The 23,894-nt window shown below is 44.6% G+C and overlaps 1 protein-coding gene across 2 annotated transcripts in view; it reads left to right on the forward strand.

Moving 5' to 3' along the window:
- Positions 1 to 23,894, forward strand: part of btbd9 (BTB (POZ) domain containing 9) — a 537,933-nt gene that overhangs the window by 487,183 nt on the left and 26,856 nt on the right. For both annotated transcript variants that reach the window (XM_041188563.1, XM_041188562.1), the window contains exon 10: positions 12,853 to 12,931. In XM_041188563.1, the coding sequence (XP_041044497.1) occupies positions 12,853 to 12,931 (79 nt within the window). The remainder of the gene's footprint in view (positions 1 to 12,852; positions 12,932 to 23,894) is intronic.

Consider the following 23,894-nt stretch of genomic DNA (forward strand, 5'->3'; position numbering starts at 1 on the left):
CAGACTCCAGGACGTCTCCGTGTCGGGGTCAGAATCCAGGACGTGACTATTCCTGTTTAGTAATAGAGTCATTAACGGTCCTGTAGGAAGCCATTCGGCCCTTTGCCTCTGGCCAGTTTTGTGTAGAGAATTCTGGCCAGGGTCCTTTTGCCTCTCTCTATTCCCATGGCTTTGCAAATTTCTGTCCCTCAGAGCCTATCCAGTTGCCTTTTCAAATCATTGCCTCCAGTGTCACAGTCCTTGTGGGTTTCCCAGTCTTCATCACTTGCTGTGTAAAAATGTTTTTCTCTCATCGCCTCTCTTACCAAGAATGTTAAAATGTCTCCTCTGGTCCTTGTGCTATCAGCTAATATGAACAACTTTTCTTTCTCGACTTGACCCGAATCTGTCATAATCTTGTACATGTCCCCTCAATCAACTTGCCCCAAGTAGAACAATATCAGCTTCTCTCACCTAAAGGCCATGGTCCTTGTCGTCTCTCCCTGGCTGGGACTTGGAGCTGTTTGATTTCTGGTCTTGTTGCGATGAGAGAGAGCGGAATGCTTTCATTTCTGTGAAGCATAAGCAGATGATGGAAAACGTGGATGAGAATGTTGTGCTGGTGGAAGGTGCTGTGATATTTCAGCTGGATCATCACAGGAAGGTCAGCCAGTGGAAGAATCTAGAAGTTCGGGGCACAGAAAGAGCCTACTGTTCCCAGCTCACTGAAATTCATTCAGGAAAATGCCAGGGGAAGCATATTTGGGAGCTAATTCTGTTGAACTGTCTCAAAATCTCCTTCAGCTGGTTACAGGATGAGAGCGACAAAGCAGGAGGCCCTTAGGCCCATTGAGTCTATGTTGACTCTGTGGAGACAGTCCCACTCCCTTGCTCAATCCCCCAACCTTGCAGGTTTATTTCCTCCGAGTGCCCATTCGATTTCCTTCCTTTTTGATTCCACTTCCTTAGGCAGTTGCTGTGTAAAAAAAACTCGAACTTGCTGAAGAGAGACATGTTGGTGAAGCCTCATCAGGACAAACACACGGCCAAATTTCAATCACAGTAACGTTTACTACAGTAGAAAAAGGTGTTGATTAGCTGACAAGTCAATTCTTATTGAACACAAGAACATATAAATTAGGAGCAGGAGTTTGCTCCCCCATTTGAGAAGTCACAGCTGATCTGATTGTGGTGTCAACATGACTTTCCTGTCCACCCTTTTTCCCTTGTCAGTCAAGAACCTATCTAACTCAGCCTTAAAATTATTCAATGATTCTGCCTCCTGTGCTCTCTGGGGAAGAGAGTTCCAAAGACTCAGGACCCACCAAGAAAAATAAATTCTCATCTTCATCTTAAATGAGAGACCCCTTATTTTTAAACTGTGTCCCTACTTCCAGTCTCTCCCACATGGGGGAACATCCTTTCAGCATCCACCCTGTCAAGTCCCCTCAGGATCTTAGATGTTTCGATAAGATCACCTCTCATTCTACTAAACTGCAATGGATACAGGTCCAGCCTGTGCAACCTTCAACCCTTTCCTCCCAAGAATGAGTCCTGTGAGCCTTCTCTGAACTGCATCTAAAGCAATTATATTTTATTTTTTTAATAAGGAGACCAAAACTGTATACAGTACTCCAGATGTGGCCTCACCAAGGCCCTGTACGGCTGCAATAAAATTTCCCTACTTTTATATTCCATTCTCCTTGCAATAAATACCAATGCTCCATTTGCCTTCCTGATCACTTGCTGCACCTGCAAACTAACAGTTTGTGATTCATGGGGAGACGGTGATTCATGTACTAGGACACCCAAATCCCTCTGCATCTCAGAGCTCTGCAATCTCTCACCATTTAGATAATAAGCTTCTTTATTCATTTTGGCAGGAAGAATAAAAATTTCACATTTGCCACATTATACTCCATTTGCCAGATCTGTGCCCACTCACTTAACCTATCTGTGTCACTTTGTAGCCTATGTCCTCTTCACAATTTACTTTCCTACCTATCTTTGTGTCATCAGCAAATTTAGCAATTATTCCTTCAGTCCCTTCATCCAAGTTATTTCCATAAATTGTAAAAGGCTGAAGCCCCAGCACTGATCCCTGTAGCACATCACTCGCCACATCCTGCCAACCAGAAAATGACCCATTTATGCCAACTCTGTTTCCTGTTAGCTAGCCAAACCTCTATCCGTGCCAATATGTTACCCCCTACACCATGAGCTTTTATTTCCTGCAATAACCTTTGATGTGGCACCTTATCAAATGCCTTCTGGAAATCGAAGTACAGTACATCCACCAGTTCCCCTTTATCCACAGCACATGTGACTCTTTCAAAGAACTCCAATAAATTGGTTAAACATGATTTCCCTTTCGCAAAACCATGTTGACTCTGCCTGATTGCCTTGAATTTTTCTAAGTGCCATCCTATAACATCTGTAATAATAGCTTCTAACATTTTCCCTGTGACAGATGTTAGGCTAATTGGCCTATAGGTTCCAGCTTTCTGTCTCCCTCCCTTTTTGAATAAAGGAGTTAGGTTTTCTATTTTCCCAATCTAATGGAACCTTCCCCAAATCTAGGGGATTTTGGAAAATTAAAACCAGTGCATCAACGATCTCACTAGCCACTTCTTTCAAGACCTTAGGGTGAAGTCCATCCAGACCTGGGGATTTGTCAGTCCACAGTCCCAACAATTTGCTTAATACCACTTCCCTGGTGATTGTAATTTTCCCAAGTTCCTCCCTCCCTTCTATTTCCTGATTTACACCTATTTCTGAGATGTTACTTGTGTCTTCTGTGAAGACTGAAGCAAAATACTGTTTAATTCAGCCTCATCTCCCTACTTTTCATTATCGATTCCCCAGACACACTCACTATAGAACCAATGCTCACTTTGTTAACTCTTCTTATTTAAATATCTATAGAAATTTTTACTATCCATCTTTATATTACTAGCTAGCTTTCTCTTATACTTTAATTTTTCCCTCCTTATTCATCTTTTTGTTATTCATTGCTGTTCTTTATATTCTTTCCTGTTCTTTATATTCTTTCCAATCTTCTGACCTGCCACCCATCTTTGTGTAATTATATGCTTTTTCTTTAAGTTTGATTCTGTCTTTAACTTTTATAGTTAACCATGGATAGTGGATTCTCCCCATGAGATATTTCTTTCTCATTGGAATGTATTTATTCTGTGTATTCTGAAATATCCCTTTCAATGTCTGTCACTGAACGCCTATTGACATAGCCCTTAACCTCATTTGCCAGTTCATTTTAGCTAGCTGTGGTTTCAAGACCTCATAATTGCCCTTATATAAGTTTAAAATACTAATCTTGGAAGCTTTCGTTTCTCCCTCAAAATGAATGAAAAATTAAATCATATTATGATCACTGCTACCTAGGGGTGACTTCATTGGGAGGTTATCAATGAATCCTATCTCGTTGCTCAATACCAGGTCTACTATAGCCTGCTCTCTGGTTGGCTCCAGGCTGTGATGTTCTAAGAAACAATTCGAAAACATTCTATGAACTTCTCATCTACACTACCTTTGCCCATCCGACATTCCAGTCTATATGTAAATTAAAATCCCCCATAATTATTGCTGTATCTTTCTGACAAGCTCCCGTTATCTATTCTTTTATACTACGTCCTACTGTGTAGTTACAATTAGGGGGCCTCTACAACACTCCCACAAGTGACTTTGTGCCTTTATCATTCCTCATCTCAACCCAAACTGCTTCTACACACTGGTTTCCTGAAACATAGAAAATAGGAGCAGGAGTAGGCCATTCAGCCCTTCAAGCCTGCTCCGCCATTCATTATGATCATGGCTGATCATCCAACTCAATAGCTTGCTCCCGCTTTCTCCCCTTATCCTTTGATCCCCTTCACCCCATGAGTTATATCTAACTCCTTCTTGAAAACATACAATGTTTTAACCTCAATTACTTTCTGTGGTAGTGAATTCCACAGGCTCACCACTGTCTGGGTGAAGAAATTTCTCCTCATCTCAGTCCTAAATGGTCTACCCCACATCCTCAGACTGTGACCCCTGGTTCTGGACTCCCCCACCCTCGGGAACATCCTTCCTGTATCTACCCTGTCTAGCCCTGTTGGGTCATCCCTCTCTAAAGCGCTAATACCATCATTAATTAACACAGCCACCCCTCCACCTTTTCCCAACTTCCTGTTCTTCCTAAATACCACATACCCTTCAATATTCAGGGGGGTCCCAATCTATGTCATCACCTAGCCATGTCTCTGTAATGGCCAAAAGATCGTACTTATTTATTTCCATTTGCGCTATCAGTTCATCTGTTTTATTTCGAATGCTATGTGCGTTTAGATACAAAGCCTTTAGTTTTGTCTTTTTTTTAAGGTGGTAATTTGATAAGGTGGATTCAAAATTGGCTTAGTTGTAGGAGGCAGAGGGTGATGACAGAAGGATGCTTTAGTGACTGGAAGCCAGTGTCCAGTGGCGTACCACAGGGATCTGTGCTGGGTCCCCTATCATTTGTCATTTATATAAACAACATAGATGACTATGTGGGGGGTGGGATTAGTAAGATTGCGATGACACAAAGATTGGCCGGGTGGTTAACAGTGAGGTTGAGTGTCTTGGGCTACAGGAAGCTATAGATGGGATGGTCAAATGGGCAGATAAGTGGCAGGTGGAATTTAACCCTGAAAAGTGTGAGGTGATACACTTTGGAAGGAGTAATTTGACAAGGAAATGTTCAATGAACAGCATGACACTAGGAAGTTCTGAGGAACAAAGGGACCTTGGCGTGTGTGTCCATAGATCTCTGAAGGCAGAGGGGCATGTTAGTGGGGTGGTGAAAAAGGCATATGGGACACTTGCCTTTATCAATCGAGGCATAGATTACAAAAGGAGGGAGGTCATGTTGGAGTTGTATTGAACCTTGGTGAGGCCACAGCTGGGGTACTGGGTGCAGTTCTGGTCGCCACATTATAGGAAGGATGTGATTGCACTGGAGGTGGTGCAGAGGAGATTTACCAGGATGTTGCCTGGGATGAAACATTTAAGTTATGAAGAGAGGTTGGATAGACTTGAGTTGTTTTTGTTGGAGCAGAGAAGACTGAGGGGCGAGCTGTATTATTTTTGTAGCGTCTAGCCTCATTTGCTGATTTACTCAGATTTGTGCTCTTTGTCCCGTCCTATCAGGGTCTGATTATCCTATCTCATATTAGTACCTTTCTCTCTTGCTCCGTCTCTACTCTGGTTTAACAAATCTTCCCAAATTTAATCCCTTGCCCCCACTATTCAGTTTAAAACCCTCTCAACTTTCCTAGTTAAGCAGCTGCTGAGCACACCAGCCCCAGCACAGTTCAGGTGTAGACCATCCCAACGGTGCAGATCTCACTTTCCCCAGTACTGGTGCTAGTGCCCCATGAACTGGAACCCACTTCTCCCACACCAGTTTTTGAGCTGTGCATTCATCTCAGAATCACACAGTGCAGAAGAGGCCCTTCAGCCCATCGAGTCTGCACCGAGACATGAGAAACACCTGACCTACCTACCTAGTCCCATTTACCAGCACTTGGCCCATAGCCTTGAAAGTTATGACGTGCCAATTGCTCATCCAGGTACTTTTTAAAGGATGTGAGGCAACCCGCCTCCACCACCCTCCCAGGCAGTGCATTCCAGACCCTCACCACCCTCTGGGTATAAAAGGTCTCTCTAATCTCACTTTTCCTATGCTAATCTTATTTGTCCTCTGCCAATTTGCACGTGGCTCAGGTAATAATCCAGAAATTACTACCTTTGACGTTCTACTTTTTAATTTGGTGCCTAGCTCCTATTACTGACTATGCAGAACCTCCTTCCTCATCCTGCCTGTATTGTTGGTACCTACATGGACCACGACCACTGGATCGCTCCCCCTCCCACTGCAAGTTCCCCTCCAGACCTGAGCAGATGTCCCGAATCCTGGTGCTGGGCAGGCAATACAGCCATCTGGACTCTCGCTCTTTGTGACAGGGAACAGTGTTAATCCCCCTCACTATACTGTCCCCTACTACCACTACATTCCTGTTTGCTGCCCCCGCTTGAATGGCTTCCTGTACCACGGTGCCATGGTCAGTTTGCTTATCCACCCTGCAACCCCCACTCTCATCCAAGAAGCTGAGAGAACCTCAAACCTCTTGGACAATTACAGAGTCTCACACTGCCGCACTCCTGCCCTCTAGGTCCTCTTACCTGCCTCACTAGCAATCAGACCCTCCTGTCCCTGGCCACTGACCCAATCAGAAGACCCTATCCTAAGTGGTGTGACTGCCCCTGGTATGAAGCATCCGGGTAACTTTCCCCCTTCCTCATGTGTCGCAGTGTCTGCAGCTCAGCCTCCAGCTCAATGGCCAAAGTTCCCCGAGCTGCAAACACTTATTGCAGACGTGTTCACCCAGGATCACACTGGTATCCAGGAGCTCCCACATGCTGCAGCTTTGACACATCACCTGTTCTGCTGTCCTTAATGTGTCTTAAATAATTACTTAATTATATTAATCACTTATTTATGTTGCTTTCTTATATATTTGATTAACTTAACCACCAAATTATGTACTATTTTAAACCTTAGGAGTAGAACATAACTTACCCACTTACCAGATACTCACCAAACAGCTAGCTCAGAACCAATATCCATGGAGTGAGAAGGATAGAAAGAAGAAATGATCAAATGAAATGAAAACAGAAAAAGCTGGAAAAACTAAGCAGGTCTGACAGCATCTGTGGAGAGAGAAACAGAGTTAATGTTCGAGCCTGCTCGATGTTACTCACCTTGCAAGCTTGATGCAGAAATAGAGTGCATCAAAACTATCCTGATCAGATCATTGTTCACTATGTACCACGTAAACTCGCAAAGGGCACCACTTTCTTAAGAACATAAGAAATAGGAGCAGAAGTAGGCCATTCGGCCCCTGCAGCCTGTCCCAGCATTCATTAAGATCATGACACCAGGCCTCAACTCCTCTTTCGTGCCAGCTCCTCATAGCCCTCAACTCCCCGATATTTCAAAAATCTATCTACCTCTTTAAATACTTTCAGTGATCTAGCCTCCACAACTCTCTGGGGTAGAAAATTCCAGACATTCACTTCCCTCTGAGAGAAGAAATTCCTTCACATCTCAGTTTTAATTGAGTGTCCACTTATTCTGTAACTATGTTCCCTAGTTCACAAATCCCCCACTAGTGGAAACATCACCTTAACATCTACCCTGCCAAGCCCCTTCAGAATCTCATACGGTTCAATAAGATCACCCCTTACTTTTCTAAACTCTAATGAATAAAGGCCTAACCTGCTTAGCTGTTCTTGATAAGTCAACCCCATTCATCCCAGGAATCAGCCGAGTGAATCTCTTTTGAACTGCCTCCAATGCCAGTATATCCTTTCTTAAATACAGGGACCAAAACTGTACACAGTACTCCAGGTGCGGCCTCACCAACACCCTGTACAATTGTAACAAGACTTCCCTATTTTTAAACTCCAACCCCCTAACAATACAGGCTGAAATTCCATTTGCCTTCTTCGGACCTGCAAAGTGTGCAGCCTATTTTAAATTACCTGGAAAGGCAAAATATCTCAAACATTTGAACAACAGGTTAAGCAAAGCTGTTTCATGCTGCTAGTGGTATTTTCCATTCCATTCCAGGATGCTGTCATCAGTACAGCAAACGTCCTGCCTACCACACAATTGAGTAACGTCGTTTATGAATTTCAGTGCCAGTGCGATGACAGGTACACAGGCCATGCCTCCCAGTGATTGGCTGATTGAATCAAACAGCATGTTCCTTTGCTTGTTGGTAACAGTCAGAGTACAGACCATACTTAACCAGCCCGCTATCGAAAACCCAAAACAAAATGTCTGCTGTTGGATGTGTTTCTGCGATTGGGCAGCACTTGCTGAACAATCCTGCGTGTGTCATAGCTACACGATGAACCAATTGCATGTAATCATTGGAGATCATAATGTGGCTCATTTTCGCTTGCTCGAAGCGACATACATTTCTACCCAGGGACCCATTCTCTGCAAGCAAAAGGAATATGTTCAAGCCTTTTTTGAATTATCCGGGAGCTTTTGAAGCTTATAGTTCTCCCTAGCAGCACCGCAGCCAATCAGAGTGGACTTGCCAACCTTGTTTCTCCTGTAGTATAAATCGTTGTGATCGTTTGAAATTTGACATTCTTGCATTTGTCCTGATGACTCCAAGACAAAAAGCTTCAGCAACATGTTTCTCTTTTCAACAATAAAATAGTTCTTCCTCACTTCCCCCCTGTAGCTCTTGCCCAAAGCCTTAAGTCTGTGTCCCCTTGTCCTTGTACAATCAGGTATTGGGAACAGTTTTTACTTGTCTATCTTGTAGATTGTACACCTCTATTAAATCTTCCCTCAATCTCCTTCTCTCCAAATAGAACAATCCCAGCTTCTCCACTCTAACCTTGTAAATGAAATCCCTTATGAACCATAGAACCATAAAACACTACAGCACGGAAAACAGGCCATTCGGCCCTTCTAGTCTATGCCTGGAGCCATTCTGGTATATCTCCTCCTCGCCCTCTCAACGATCCACACATACTTGCTAACGTGTGGTGACCAGAACTGGACGCAATGCTCTAGTTGTGGTCTAACCAGAGCTTTATAAAGGTTCAGCATAACCTCCCTGCCTGTGTACTCAGTGCCTCTATTTATGAAGCCAAGATCCCATTTGCTTTGCGAACCTCTCTCTCAATATGTCCTGCCACCATCAAAGATCGACGTAATGCACCCCCAGGTCCCTCTATTCCTGCACACTCTTTCAAACTGTGCTATTAAGTCTATATTGCCTCTCCCTATCCTTTTTGCCAAAATATATTACCTCTCACATGTCTATTATGCTATCAAGTGGCACTTACTCAGCAATAACCTGCTCACCGATGCCCAGTTTGTGTTCCACCAGGGCCACTCAGCTCCTGACCCCATTACAGCCTTGGTTCAAACATGGACAAAAGAGCTGAATTCCCAAGGTGAGGTGAGAGTGACTGCCCCTGACATCAAGGCAGCATTTGACCGAGTGTGGCATCAAGTAGCCCCAGCAAAACTGGAGTCCATAGAACCATAGAAAAGTTACAGCACAGAAGGAGGCCATTTGGCCCATCATGTCCATGCCAGCCCAAGGACACCCAGGTGCCCTTTCTAATCCCACCTTCCTGCATCCGGCCCATAGCCAATGGGAGTCAATGGAAATCAGGGAAAATTCTCTCCTGATTGGAGTCATACCTAGCACAAAGGAAGATAGTTTGGGTTGTTGGTGGTCAGTCATCTCAGCTCCAGGACATCACTGCAGGAGTTCCTCAGGGTAGTGTCCTCGGCCCAACCATCTTCAGCTGCTTCATCAATGACCTTCCTTCCATCATAAGGTCAGAAGTGGGGATGTTCACTGATGATTGCACAATGTTCAGCACCATTCGCGACTCCTCAGGTACTGAAGCAGTCCATGTCCAAATGCAGCAAGACCTGGACAATATCCAGGCTTGGGCTGACAAGTGGCAAGTAACATTCACCCCACACAAGTGTCAGGCAATGACCATCTCCAACAAGAGAGAATCCAATCATCGCCCCTTGACATTCAATAGTATTACCATCACTGAATCCCTGCTATCATCATCCTGGGGGTTACCATTGACCAGAAACTGAACTGGACTAGCCATATAAATACTGTGGCCACAAGAACAGGTCAGAGGCTGGGAATCCTGCAGCGATTAACTCACTTCCTGACTCCCCAAAGCCTGTCCACCATGTACATTGCACAAGTCAGGAGCCTGATGGAATACTCCCCACTTGCCCAGATGAGTGCAGATCCCACAACACTCAAGAAGCTTGAAACCGTCCAGGACAAAGCAGCTGCTTGATTGTCTCCACATCCACAAACATTCACTCCCTCCACCACCGACATACAGTAGCAGCAGTGTGTGTACCATCTACAAGATGCACTGCAGTAACTCACCAAGGCTCCTCAGACAGCACCTTCCAAACCCATGACCACTACTATCTAGAAAGACAAGGGCAACAGATAGATGGGAACACGACCACCTGGAAGTTCCCCCCCAAGTCACTCACCATCCTGACTTGGAAATATATCACCGTTCCTTCACTGTCGCTGGGTCAAAATCCTGGAACTCCCTCCCTAACAGCACTGTGGGTGTACCTACACCATAAGGACTGCAGTGGCTCAAGAAGGCCATTTATTTGCCCATTCTGCAAGCCTATTTATGTCCTTTTGCAGGCAATTCGTACCATCCTGTCTTCCAAGTTTGGTATCATTGGCAAATTCTGAAATATTATTCCTTATTCGAAAATCTAAGTCATTTATATTTGGCAGAAAAGAGCAGCAGTATTAGCACTGACCCTTGGGGAACACCACTGTCAACCATACTCCAGTTTGAAAAACAACCATCTGCCACAACTCACTGTTTTCTGTCTTAAATCCATTTTTAATACTGCCCATCCTATTCCATTCATTTTCTTAGCTGGCCTTTGATGTGGTATTTTGTCAAATGCTTTCTTAAAATCCATAAAGATATCATGCACCATGTTCCCTTCCTCGATCTTCAATGAAAAAACAATCAGTTAGATTGGTCAAGAATAATCTGCCTTTTACAAATCCACGCTGGCTATGTTTAATTAACCCAAACCTCTTCAACTGCCCATTGATTTTTTTTCTCAATTATTGTTTCTAAACCTTTGCCCACTGAATAAGAGCATCATATTTACCACTCTCCAAGGCTCTGACACCTCTCTCATATCTAGGGAAGATTGGAAGATTAAGGCAAACCCTTCTACTGTGTCCACCCCACTACCCTTAGCAACCTGGGATGTAAGCCATCTGTGGACCAGGTGACTTATCCAGTCTAAGCATTGCCAACCTTTCCAATAACGCCTCATATTATGTTTTGTCAGATTCTCCTTCCTTCGTAAACACTGACACGAAACATTCAAGTATCCTGTCCCTCTAAGCATATATCACGCTCTCTTTCCCTAACAGCACCCACCTCACCTCTTACTCCCAGGAGAAGATTTTTGGATTCTCTTTTTTGTTAACAGCCATTCTATCCTCATACTCCCTCTTTACCTCCTTTCTCAATCTATTGTACTTCACTTGTTCCTCACTTGAATAATTCCCCCTACATGCATCATACAGCCTCGTTTTGAATTTCATCATAATCTCTATCTCCTTCGTCATCCAAGGTGTCCTCTTTTTTGGTTCCCTTAATTTTATATTTTGACCTTGTTGGAATGTGTCAGCCTGTACCTCAAACATCTCCTTGATAAAGATCATCTATTGTCCATTTTAGCTTCCCGCTCAGCCTCTGGTTCCATTTTACTCGACACATCCCTTCCCATTACATTAAAATTAGTCCTCTTCAAATTTAGACAATCTACTTCCAATTATTCCTTGCTGTTCTGCATTTAGCTTAAACCCTAAGATACAAAGTGTTTGTCCACTGACACTTGGCCCACCTTCATTTCCCAGCACCAGATCCAGCAGTGCCTCCTTGCTAGTTAGGCTGAGAACATAGTCAGAGTCACAGAATTGTTACAACACAGAAAGAGGCCATTTGGCCCACTGTGTTTTCACCTGTTCTACGTAGGAGCAATTTAGTGAGTGTCACTCCCCACATCCCTGTCAATTAACAATCGTAATAATAACTGAAGAAAGAGAGGCAGCAGTGTGTATCACCTACAAGAGACACTGCAGGAGTTCACCAAGGCTCCTTAGACAGCACCTTCCAAACCCACGACCACTACCATCTAGAAGGACAAGGGCAGCAGACAGATGGGAACACCACCACCTAGAAACTCCCCTCCAAGTCACTCACCATCCTGACTTGGAAATATATCACTGTTCCTTCACTGTCGCTGGGTCAAAATCCTGGAACTCCCTCCCTAACAGCACTGTGGGTGTACCTACACCACATGGACTGCAGCGGTTCAAGAAGGCAGCTCACCACCACTTTCTCAAGGGGCAACTAGGGATGGGCAATTAATGCTGGGCCCAGCCAGCGAAGCTCACATCCTGTGAATGAATTAAAAACAAGTTCAGAAATTCTTCTCCCTGCTTCCCCTTTTCTCCACTCTTATCCCAGTGGATATTAGGGTGATTAAAGTCCCCCTGTATCACCAGTCTATAGTTCTTGCACATCTTCGCGATCTGCCCTTAGATTTGCTCCACTATCTCCCTCTCACTATTTGAAGGCCTATAAAATATCCCCAGCAACATGATCATCAGCTTCTCAATCAAACCAAATGGATTCTGTTCTTGCCCCCTGAAGTAAATCCTCCCTCTCCGACTCTACCATCCTTTTTCCTTCCTTTGTGGAGATGGCTGAGTCATTATTTTTGTTAATTTCTCATTGCACACTGCGGTCCCATGACAGGGAGAGCTCGGAGTGACTGAAATCCATCTGTGCTATGAATTACACTCGAGAATCATCTGCACCAAGAGCCTTACCTCCAGAAAATCTCTCTTGGAGCAAAAGAATCACCTGATGAGGAAAAGCAAATTCAGTATAAAACCCCTAACCATATTGAAACTGTTTCTCTTTGTATTGTGTCGATTTCCCAGTGTTTGGTTGTTGATCTAACTCTGAATCACTCTGGGCATTGCTGGGCCCAATTACTCCCTCATTAAGAAAGGAGTCTCCCAGTCTTCTCCGCCGATGCTGCCAGACCTGCTGAGTTTTTCCAGGTAATTCTGTTTTTGTTTTGGATTTCCAGCATCCGCAGTTTTTTTGTTTTTATCTCTGTGTATTGATTCTGCGCTCCCAGTTAAATACTTTTGCACTCTTTCTGTGTTAACTATGTTTCTTTTCCAGATCATGGCAAACAATCAGCTTTGAGCGGCAGCCGGTGGTGTTTATCAGGATCGTGGGGACCTATAACACAGCCAACGAGGTATGAGTTTACTAGCAAAAGTTCAGACTTTTGTTGAAGGAGAAGTCAGACTGGAGTTGTTTACAAAGGAGTTCACTGTGGATAATCCCTCAATGCTTCTTGAGCAGTTTAGGGGAATGGACAGATCAGATAGAATTCCTGTGCCTAGAGCAAAAAAGATCAGCTTGTATTTATATAGTGCCTTTCAAGACCACAGAACATCCCTAAGCACTTTACAGCCAATGATGGGTTTTTAATTGTAGTTGCTGTTGAATTGTAGGAAATGCTGCAGCCAATTTGTGTATGATAATGACCAGATGGTCTGTCTTTGTGATGTTGGGAGATAAATATTGGCCCAGGACACTGGGGATAACTCCCCTGCTCTTCTTTGAAAGAGTGCCATGGGATCTTTTATGTCCACCTGAGAGGATAGATGGGGCCTTGGTTTAACATGTCACCCACAAGATGACAACTTCAACAATGCAGCACACCCTTGTTACTGCACTCGAGTGCCAGCCTTGCTTTTTGTGCTCATTTCCTGGAGTAATAAACTAATGAGGTACAGAAGGAGCCCATTCATCCCATTCAGCTCATACCATCTCTGCCCAACAATCCGGCCAGTCCCATCCCCCTAATCCATCCCCATAGCCCTGGAGGTTTATTCCCCTCGAGTGCCCATCCAGTTTTGTTTTGAAATCATCGGTCATCTGCGCTCCCACCATCCTCATAGACAGTGAGTTCCAGGTTCTTAACATACTCTGTGTATTGAAGGGAAACAAACCCTGAGCTCCCTGGATAGTGGACTTAATGGGTAAGATGAAGCAGAAAAAGGGTGGGCACCACTGATGCCAGGGTGATAATACAAGGAAGAATTGGGTTAACTATGAAAACTATCGAGGACAAACGAGAAATTAAATAAGAGGGACAAAAAGAGAATATGAGAATAGGTTGGCAGCTGACTTAAAAGGAAATCTAGGGACTTATAAATAGTAAAATGTTGTAAGAGGAGGTACCGAGGCCAATTAGGGACCAAATGGAGATGTATTGGTTGAAGCAGAAACCACGAGAACTAATTGATTACTTTGCATCGGTCTTCACCAAGAAAGAAGACTTTACCAAAACAGTGGTAAAGGAGGAGGTTGATGGGGTGCTCTGTGTAATAAAAATAGTTAAGAGGAGATACTATGAAGGCTGACAGTATTTTTAAAGTGAATAAGCAACCTGGACCGAATGGGATGCATGCATTGATACTGAGAGGTGTAAGGGTGGAAATTGTGGAGGCACTGGTCATAATCTTCCAATCCTCCTTAGATGCAGGAGTGGTACCAGAGGACTGGACAGTTGCAAATGTTACACCCATGTTCAAAAAGGAGTATAAGGATAAAACCAGCAACTACAGGCCAGTCACTTTAACCTCAGTGGTGGAAAAGCTTTTATAAACTATAATCTGACTCAATAATTCACACTTATCAAGTGACTAATTAAGGAAAGCCAATATGGAATTGTTAAAGGCAAATCTATTCATTTTAGCTTTTTTGAGGCAACAGAGGGTTGATGAGGATAATGCTGTTAATGTGATAGAACTGGGCTTCCAAAAAGCATTCAATAATATGTCACATAATAATGGTTTGTTAGCAAAATTAAAGCCCATGGAATAAAAAGGGGCAGTTACTGACTTATAATGGGCTAATAGAATAGTTTTGGTAGTGAGTGATGTGGTCATGATGTAACAGTGACAACAGTAGTAATGTGCTAGACTCTTGAGAGAGAGAGAGAGGGGATGTAACAGTCTGTACTCATGAGAGACGTACCTACTCTGTAACCTATCTGGTATATACTATTAATAAACCAGTTTGAGGGAACCACTTGAGTCAGACGACAGTCTTCCCAGATAAGAAAGGCCACACGACCAGTTTATAAAACATGGTGGCAGCGAGGTGACACCAATCTAACAAAGAGTTGGTGCCATCAACGGAACATCCTGGCACAAGACTAGAAGAAAACCTGACCAAAGTGAGAATCTGCAAGCGTACCTAAATGAGGCAGCAAACTGGAAAGTGGTAACAATGTCTGTACCTGGCGATCAGTCACTGCCCCTACCCCCCCCATTCAAAAGTCTCGAGAGCCCTCAGAGAGGCCAAAAGTGGGAGTTATGGAAAAAACACTTCCTTGGGTATTGAGCAGCATCGGGGGCCTCCATTTGAAAGGGCAGAAGCACCAGGTTAGTTCATTCCTTTACGTCATAGGACTGGTCACCAACGATGTCCTCTTGAGAAGGGGGAGGGAGGGACTTCTGCAGACTTCAAGACTGTCCTTAAAGCCTTTGACACATATTTTAGCCCAAATTGAGTTCTTGTGATTCAACAGGTGTGCTTTAATCAAAGATCCCAAAGACCAGAGGGATTGGTTGAATTATTTCTTACCAACCTATATCAGTGAGCTAGTTCTTGCAGATACAGCACATTGAAAGATGATAGCACATTGCTATCAGAGTCTGTGATGAAAATCTCTTGGATTTTTCACAGATAAAAGGTGACCTCACTCTTGATCAAGTGATTCTTAGAAGCATAAAAACTAGGAGTAGGAGTAGGCCATTCGGCTCTTTGAGCCTGCTCCGCCATTCAATATGATCATGGCTGATGCTCTATCTCAACACTGTACTCCCGCTCTCTCCCCAGACCGCTTGATGCTTTTAGAGTCCAGAAATCTATCTATTTCCTTCTTAAACATATTCAGTGATTTAGCCTCCACAGCTTCTGTGGTAGAGAATTCCACAGGTTCACCACCCTCTGAGTGAAGAGGTTTCTCCTCATCTCAGTCCTAAATGGTCTACCCTGTATCCTGAGACTGTGACCCCTTGTTCTAGACCCCCCCAGCCAGAGGAAATATCATCCCTGCATCCAGTCTGTCCAGCCCTGTCAGAATTTTATATGTTTCAATGAGATCCCCTCTCATACTTCTAAACTCCAGTGAATACAGGCCTAGTCGGCCCAATCTCTCCTCATACTACAATCCTGCCATCCCAGGAATCAGTCCGGTGAACCTTCACTGCACTCCCTCTATGGCAAGTATATCCTTTCTTAGGTAAGGAGACCAAAACTGCACACACTTCTCCAGGTGTGGTCCCACCAAGGCCCTGTACAGCTGCAGTAAGACATCCTTGCTCCTGTACTCAAGTCCTCTCACAATGAAGGCCAGCATACCATTTACCTTCTTAACTGCTTGCTGCACCTGCATGCTTGCTTTCAGTGATTGGTGTACAAGGACACCCAGGTCCCCTTTGTACATCAACATTTCCCAATCTATCCCCATTTAAATAATACTCTGCCATTCTGTTTTTCCTACCAAAGTGGATAACTTCACACTTATCCATGTTATACTGATCCTGCCATGTATTTGCCCACTCACTCAACTTGTCTAAATCGCCTTGAAGTCTCTTATCACCCTGCTCACCACTCACATTCCCACCTAGTTTTGTGTTGTCAGCAAACTTGGAAATATTACATTTGGTTCCCTCATCGAAATCATTGATATATATTGTGAATAACGGGGATCCAAGCACTGATCCCTGCGGTACCCCACTAGTCACTGCCTGCCACTCTGAAAAAGACCCATTTATTCCTACTCTCTGTTTCCTGTCTGCTAACCAATTCTCAATCCCATGTGCTTTAATTTTACACACTAACCTCTATGTGGGACTTTATCAAAAGCTTCCTGAAAATCCAAATACACCACATCCACTGGTTCTCCCTTATCTATTCTGCTAGTTATGTCCTCAAAAAACTCCAGGGTGTTTGTCAAACATGATTTCTCTTTCATAAATCTCTGTGACCATAACATGATAGAATTCTTGATTAGGATGGAAATAAAGTAGTCTGATCTGAAACTAGGATCCTAAATCTTAACAAAGGAAACTACGAAGTTCAGAGGTGTGAGTTGGCTAAGATAGATTGGGGACCTTCATTAACAGGCATGACAGTGGATGGGCAATGACTAATATTTAAGGGACGAATGTATGCATTGCAACAGTTACACATTCCTGTCTGGCACAAAATCACAACAGGAAAAGTGGCCCAACCATGGCTAACAAAAGTATTTAAGGATAGTATTAGATCCAAAGAGGGGTCATATAAAGTTGCTAGAAAAAGTAGCAAACCTGAGGATTGGGAGCAGTTTCGAATTCAGCAAAGAGGAACCAAGAGATTGAATAAGAGGGAAAAATAGAGTACGAGAGTAAATTCGCGGAGAACATAAAAACGGATTGTAAAAGTTTCTATAAGGATGTAAAAGGAAAAAGATTAGTGAAGGCAAATGTAGGACCTCCCACATCTTGTGGGAGAATCTAGAACTAGAGGTCACTGTTTAACAATAAGGGGTCACCCATTTAAAACAGAGATGAGGCGAATTTTTTTTTCTGAGGGTAGTGAGTCCTTGGAACTCTCTTTTTCAATGCGGTTAAATGCTCTCTGAAATTGCCTAGCAAGCCCCTCAGTTATATAAAACTGTTACAAAGTCACAAAAAGGAAAGAAACCGGACGGACCACCCGGCATCAACCTAGGCACCGGAAATGACAACAGCAAACTCAGCCCTCCTCAACCCTGCAAACCCCTTCTTACTAGCATCTGGGGGCTAGTGCCAAAATTGGGAGAGCTGTCTCACAGACTAGTCAAGCAACAGCCTGACATAGTCATCCTCACGGTATCATACCTTACAGATAATGTCCCAGACACCACCAACACCATCTCTGGGTATGTCCTGTCCCACCGGCAGGACAGATCCAGCAGAGGTGGTGACACAGTGGTATACAGTCAGGAGGGAGTTGCCCTGAGAGTCCTCAACATCGACTCTGGACCCCATGAAGTCTCATGTCATCAGGTCAAACATAGGCAAGGAAACCTCCTGCTGATTACTATTTACCGCCCTCCCTCAGCTGATGAATCGGTGCTCCTCCATGTTGAACATCACTTGGAGGAAGCACTGAGGGTGGCAAGGGCACAGAATGTACTCTGGGTGGGGGACTTCAATGTCCATCACCAAGTGTGGCTCGGTAGCACCACTACTGACCGAGCTGGCCGAGTCCTAAAGGACATAGCTGCTAGACTGGGTCTGCAGCAGGTGGTGAGGAAACCAACAAGAGGGCAAAACATACTTGACCTCATCCTCACCAACCTGCCTGCTGCAGATGCATCTGTCCATGACAGTATCAGTAGGAGTGACCACCACACAGTCATTGTAGAGACGAAGTCCTGCCTTCGCATTGAGGATACTCTCCATCATGTTATAAGGCCATAAGACGTAAGAGCAGAAGTAGGCCATTTGGCCCATCGATTCTGCTCCGCCATTCAGTGAGGTCATGGCTGATCTGATAATCCTCAACTCCACTTTCCTGTCTTTTCCCCTATACCTTTGATTCCATTACTGAATAAAAATGTCTACCTCAGCCTTGAATATACTTAACGACCCAGCCTCTACAGCCCTCTGTGGTAAAGAGTTCCACAGATTCACTACCCTCTGAGAGAGGAAATTCCTCCTTATCTCTGTTTTAAATGGGTGACCCCTTACTCTGAGATTATACCCTTTAGTCCTAGACTCTCCCACAAGGGGAAACAACCTCTCAGCTTCTCCCCTGTCAAGCCCCCTAAGAATCTCAGAATCACAGTGCAGAAGAGGCCCTTCGGCCCATCGGGTCTGCACTGACATGTGAGAAACACCTGACCTACCTACCTAATCCCATTTACCAGCACTTGGCCCATAGCCTTGAATGTTTATGACGTGCCAAGTGCTCATCCAGGTACTTTTTAAAGGATGAGAGGCAACCCGCCTCCACCACCCTCCCAGGCAGCGCATTCCAGACCGTCACCACCCTCTGGGTAAAAAAGGTTTTCCTCACATCCCCCCTAAACCTCCTGCCCCTCACCTTGAACTTATGTCCCCTTGTGACTGACCCTTCAACTAAGGGGAACAGCTTCTCCCTATCCACCCTGTCCATGCCCCTCATAATCTTGTACACCTCGATCAGGTCGCCCCTCAGTCTTCTCTGCTCCAATGAAAACAATCCAAGTCTATCCAACCTCTCTTCATAACTTAAATGTTTCATCCCAGGCAACATCCTGGTGAATCTCCTCTGCACCCCCTCCAGTGCAATCACATCCTTCCTATAATGTGGCGACCAGAACTGCACACAGTACTCCAGCTGTGGCCTCACCAAGGTTCTATACAACTCCAACATGACCTCCCTACTTTTGTAATCTATGCCTTGACTGATAAAGGCAAGTGTCTCATATGCCTTTTTCATCACTCTACTAACATGCCCCTCTGCCTTCAGAGATCTATGGACACACACACCAATGTCCCTTTGTTCCTCAGAACTTCCTAGTGTCATGCCGTTCATTGAATACGTCCTTGTCAAATTACTCCTTCCAAAGTGTATCACCTCACACTTTTCAGGGTTAAATTACATCTGCCACTTATCTGCCAATTTGACCATCCCGTGTATATCTTCCTGTAGCCCAAGACACTCAACCTCACTGTTAACCACCCGGCCAATCTTTGTGTCATCCGCAAACTTCCTAATCCTACCCCCCACATAGTCATCTATATCATTTATATAAATGACAAATAATAGGGGACCCAGCACAGATCCCTGTGGTACGCCACTGGACACTGGCTTCCAGTCACTAAAGCATCCTTCTGTCATCACCCTCTGCCTCCTACAACTAAGCCAATTTTGAATCCACCTTATCAAATTACTCTGTATCCCATGTGCCTTTGCCTTCTTTATAAGTCTCCCATGTGGGACCTTGTCAAAGGCTTTGCTGAAATCCATATAAATTACATCAACTGCACTACCCTCATCTACACACCTGATCACCTCCTCAAAAAATTCAATCACATTTGTTAAGTATGATCTCCCTCTGACAAAGCCATGCTGACCATCCCTGATCAAACTTTGCCTCTCCAAGTGGAGATAGATACTCTCCTTCAGAAATTTCTCCAATAGTTTCCCTACCAATGACATGAGACTCACTGGCCTGTAGATCCCTGGCTTATCTCTACAACCCTTCTTAAATAGTGGAACCACATTAGCTGTTCTCCAGTCCTCTGGCACCTCCCCCATGGCCAGAGAGGAATTAAAAATTCGGGTCAGAGCCCCTGCGATCTCCTCCCTTGCCTCCCTCAGCAATCTGGGACAAAAATCATCCAGACCTGGAGATTTGTCCACTTTTAAGCCAGCCAACACCTCCAATCCCTCGTCACTCCCTATATCAATTTGCGCAAGAACCTCGCAGTCTCTCTCCCCGAGTTCAGTACCTTCATCCTCATTCTCTTGGGTGAAGACGGATGTGAAGTATTCATTCAACACTCTAGCGATGTCCTCTGGCTCCACCCATAGATTGCCCCCTTGGTCCCTAATGGGCCCTACTCTTTCCCTGCTTATCCTCTTCCCATTGATATACTTATAGAATATCTTGGGATTTTCCCTACTTTTACCAGCCAGAGCGTTCTCATATCCCCTCTTTGCTCTCCTAATTGTTTTGTTAAACTCCACTCTGCACTGTCTGTATTCCACCAATGCCTCCGCTGATTTGCTTCCCTTGTACCTGCTAAAAGCCTCTCTTTTCCTTCTCATCGTAACCTGAATATCTCTGGTCATCCATGGTTCTCTGGGCTTGTTACTCCTTCCTATCACCCTAGAGGGAAAATGTTGAGCCTGTACCCTCCCCATTTCCTTTCTGAACACCCCCCACTGTTCCTCTGCAGATTTCCCCACAAGTAGATGTTCCCAGTCCACCTTGGCCAGATCCTGCCTTATTTTACTAAAATCCACTCTCCCCCAATCCAAAGCATTTTTTTGCAACTTGTCGCTTAAACTGTACCATGTTGTGGTCGCTATCACTAAAATGCTCCCTCACCACCACCTCAGCCACCTGTCCGGCTTCATTCCCCAGAATTAGGTCCAGCAATGCACCGTCCCTTGTTAGACCCTCTACATATTGACCTAAAAAGTTCTCCTAAACGTATTTCAAGAAATCCACTCCATCCAAGCCCTTAACACTATGTCTATCCCAATTAATGTTGGGAAAGTTGAAATTACTTAATATAATTACCCTATTGTTATTGTATTTACACACCTCTGCAAATTGTGCACATATTTGCTCCTCAATTTCCCGCTGACTATCTGGGGCTCTATAATAAACACCTAATAATGTGGCTGCCCCTTTTTTATTCCTAAGCTCTACCTACAAAGCTTCATTCGATGCCCCCTCCAAGATATCATCTTTCCTTACTGCAGTAACGGACTCCTTAACTAATAATGCAACGCCTCCTCCTCTTTTACCCCCTCCCCTGTCTCGCCTGAAGATTCTATATCCCGGAATGTTGAGCTGCCAATCTTGTCCCTCCCTCAACCACATCTCAGTGATAGCTACTATATCACAATTCCACGTGTCAATCCTCACCCTTAACTCATCCGTTTTACCTGTAATACTCCTGGCATTAACGTAGAGGCCATCCAGCCTTGCCTTACTCCCTTGAAGCTTAATGCAGCTGTACTCCCTCTGACTTGATTGTTTTACTGTATTAAGATGTGTCCCTATTCTGCTGACATTCTGTGTCCCCTCCCCCTGCCGAATTAGTTTAAACTCCTCCCAACAGCACTAGCAAACCCGCCGGCAAGGATGTTAGTCCCGCTCTGGTTCAGATGTAGACCGTCCCACTTGTACAGGTCCCATCTTCCCCAGAAACGGTCCCAGTGATCCAGGAATCTAAAACCCTCCCTCCTGCACCAACATTAAGCCACGTATTTATCTGTGCTATTCTCCTATTTCTGAGCTCGCTAGCACATAGCACTGGGAGTAATCCAGAGATTACAATCCGAGAGGTCTTGCTTTTTGGTCTACTGCCTAACTCCCTGAATTCTTGATGAAAGACCTCATCCCTGTTTTTACCTCTATCATTGGTACCAACGTGTGCCATGACCTCTACCTTATCACCCTCCCCCTTCAGAATGTACTGCAGCTGTTCAGTGACATCCCGGACCCTGGCACCAGGGAGGCAACACACCATCCTGGAGTCATGTTGACGGCCACAGTAGCGCCTATTTGTTCCCCTAACTATAGAATCCCCTATTACTATTGCTCTTCCTCCCTTCCTATACAGACAGGCTGCTTGTGGTGCGAGAAGCTTGGCTCTGTCCGCATTCCCTGGAGGAACCAACACCCTCATCAGCCTCCAAAACGAAATACTGATTTGCGAGAGAGGACTCCAGGGGACTCCTATATGTTTCAATAATGTCGCCTCTCATTCTTCGAAACTCCAATGAGTACAGGCCCAACCTACTCAACCTCTCCTCATTAGAAAATCCCTCCATACCCAGGATCAACCTAGTGAACCTTCTCTGGACTGCCTCCAATGCCAGTGTATCTTTCCTTAGATAAGGGGACCAAAACTATTCACTGTATACTAAGTGTGGTCTAATTAGTGCCTTGGATAGTTTTAGCAAGACTTCCCTATTTTTATACCCCATTCCCTTTGAAATAAAGATCAATATTCCATTGGCCTTCCCTATTATCTGCTGAACTTGTATGTTCACTTTTTGTGATTCATGCGCGAGGACTCCCAAATCCCTCTGTGCTGCAGCTTTCTGCAGTCTTTCTTCATTTAAATAATATTCAGTTCCTTGCTGTTAAAGTGCATAACCTCACAGTTTCCCACATTGTAGCCCATCTGCCTCCATTTGGTACTACACTGTGCTAAATGGGACAGATTTCAAACAGATCTAGCAACTCAAGACTGGGCATCCATGAGGTGCTGTGGGCCATCAGCAGCAGCAGAATTGTGCTTGGACACAAGCTGTAACCTCATGGCCCAGCGTATCCCCCACTCTACCATTACCATCAAGCCAGGGAATCAACCCTGGTTCAATGAAGAGTGCAGAAGGGTATGCCAGGAGCAGCACCAGGCATACCTAAAAATGAGGTGTCAACCCGGAGAAGCTATAACACAGGAATACTTGCATGTCAAACAGCATAAGCAGCAAGTGATAGACAGAGCTAAGCAATCCCACACCCAACAGAGCAGATCTAAGCTCTACAGTCCTGCCACATCCAGTTGTGAATTGTGGTGGACAATTAAACAACTCACTGGAGGAGGAGGCTCCATAAATATCCCCATCCTCAATGATGGAGGAGCCCAGCACATCAGTGCAAAAGATAAGGTTGAAGCATTTACTACAATCTTCAGCCAGAAGTGCCGAGTGGATGATCCATCTCGGCCTCCTCCGGAGGTCCCCAGCATCACAGATGCCAGTCTTCAGCCGATACGATGCACTCCACATGATATCAGGAAACGGCTGAAGGCACTGGATACTGCAAAGGCTATGGGCTGTGACAATATTCTGGCAAGAGTACTGAAGACTTGTGCTCCAGAACTTGCCGCGTCCCTAGCCAAGCTGTTCCAGTACAGCTACAACACTGGCATCTATCCGGCTATCTGCTGCCCTTGTCCTTCTAGATAGTAGTGGTGGTGGGTTTGGAAGGTGCTGTCTAAGGAGCCTTGGTGAAGTTAATGATGGTATTAGCACAATGGAGAGGGATGACCTAAGTTCAGGAAACCAGGATGTGGAAATGGTTTGGGTAGAGATGAGAAATGGTAAGGGCAAGAAGTCACTTATGGGAGTTGTGTGCAGGCCCCCTAATAGTAACCACACGGTAGGATGGAGTATCAAAGAAGAAATAATGGGAGCTTGTCAGAAAGGAACAGCGATAATCATGGGCGATTTTAATCTGCATATAGACTAGGTTAAGGGATAGGTCAATAGCGGTGCAGTGGCTAACATTTAAGGAGATTTTTCAGAATACACAATAGACCCATTCCATCAAGTGAGAAAAAGTCCAAGGCACGGACACACCTTCTGTGAGTAACTAGAAAGGTTAAAGATAGAATCAAACTTAAAGAAAAAGTATAGAATTGTGCAAAGATAGG

This window comes from Carcharodon carcharias, chromosome 5 (genome assembly GCF_017639515.1).
Source record: "Carcharodon carcharias isolate sCarCar2 chromosome 5, sCarCar2.pri, whole genome shotgun sequence".
Taxonomy (NCBI): domain Eukaryota; kingdom Metazoa; phylum Chordata; class Chondrichthyes; order Lamniformes; family Lamnidae; genus Carcharodon; species Carcharodon carcharias.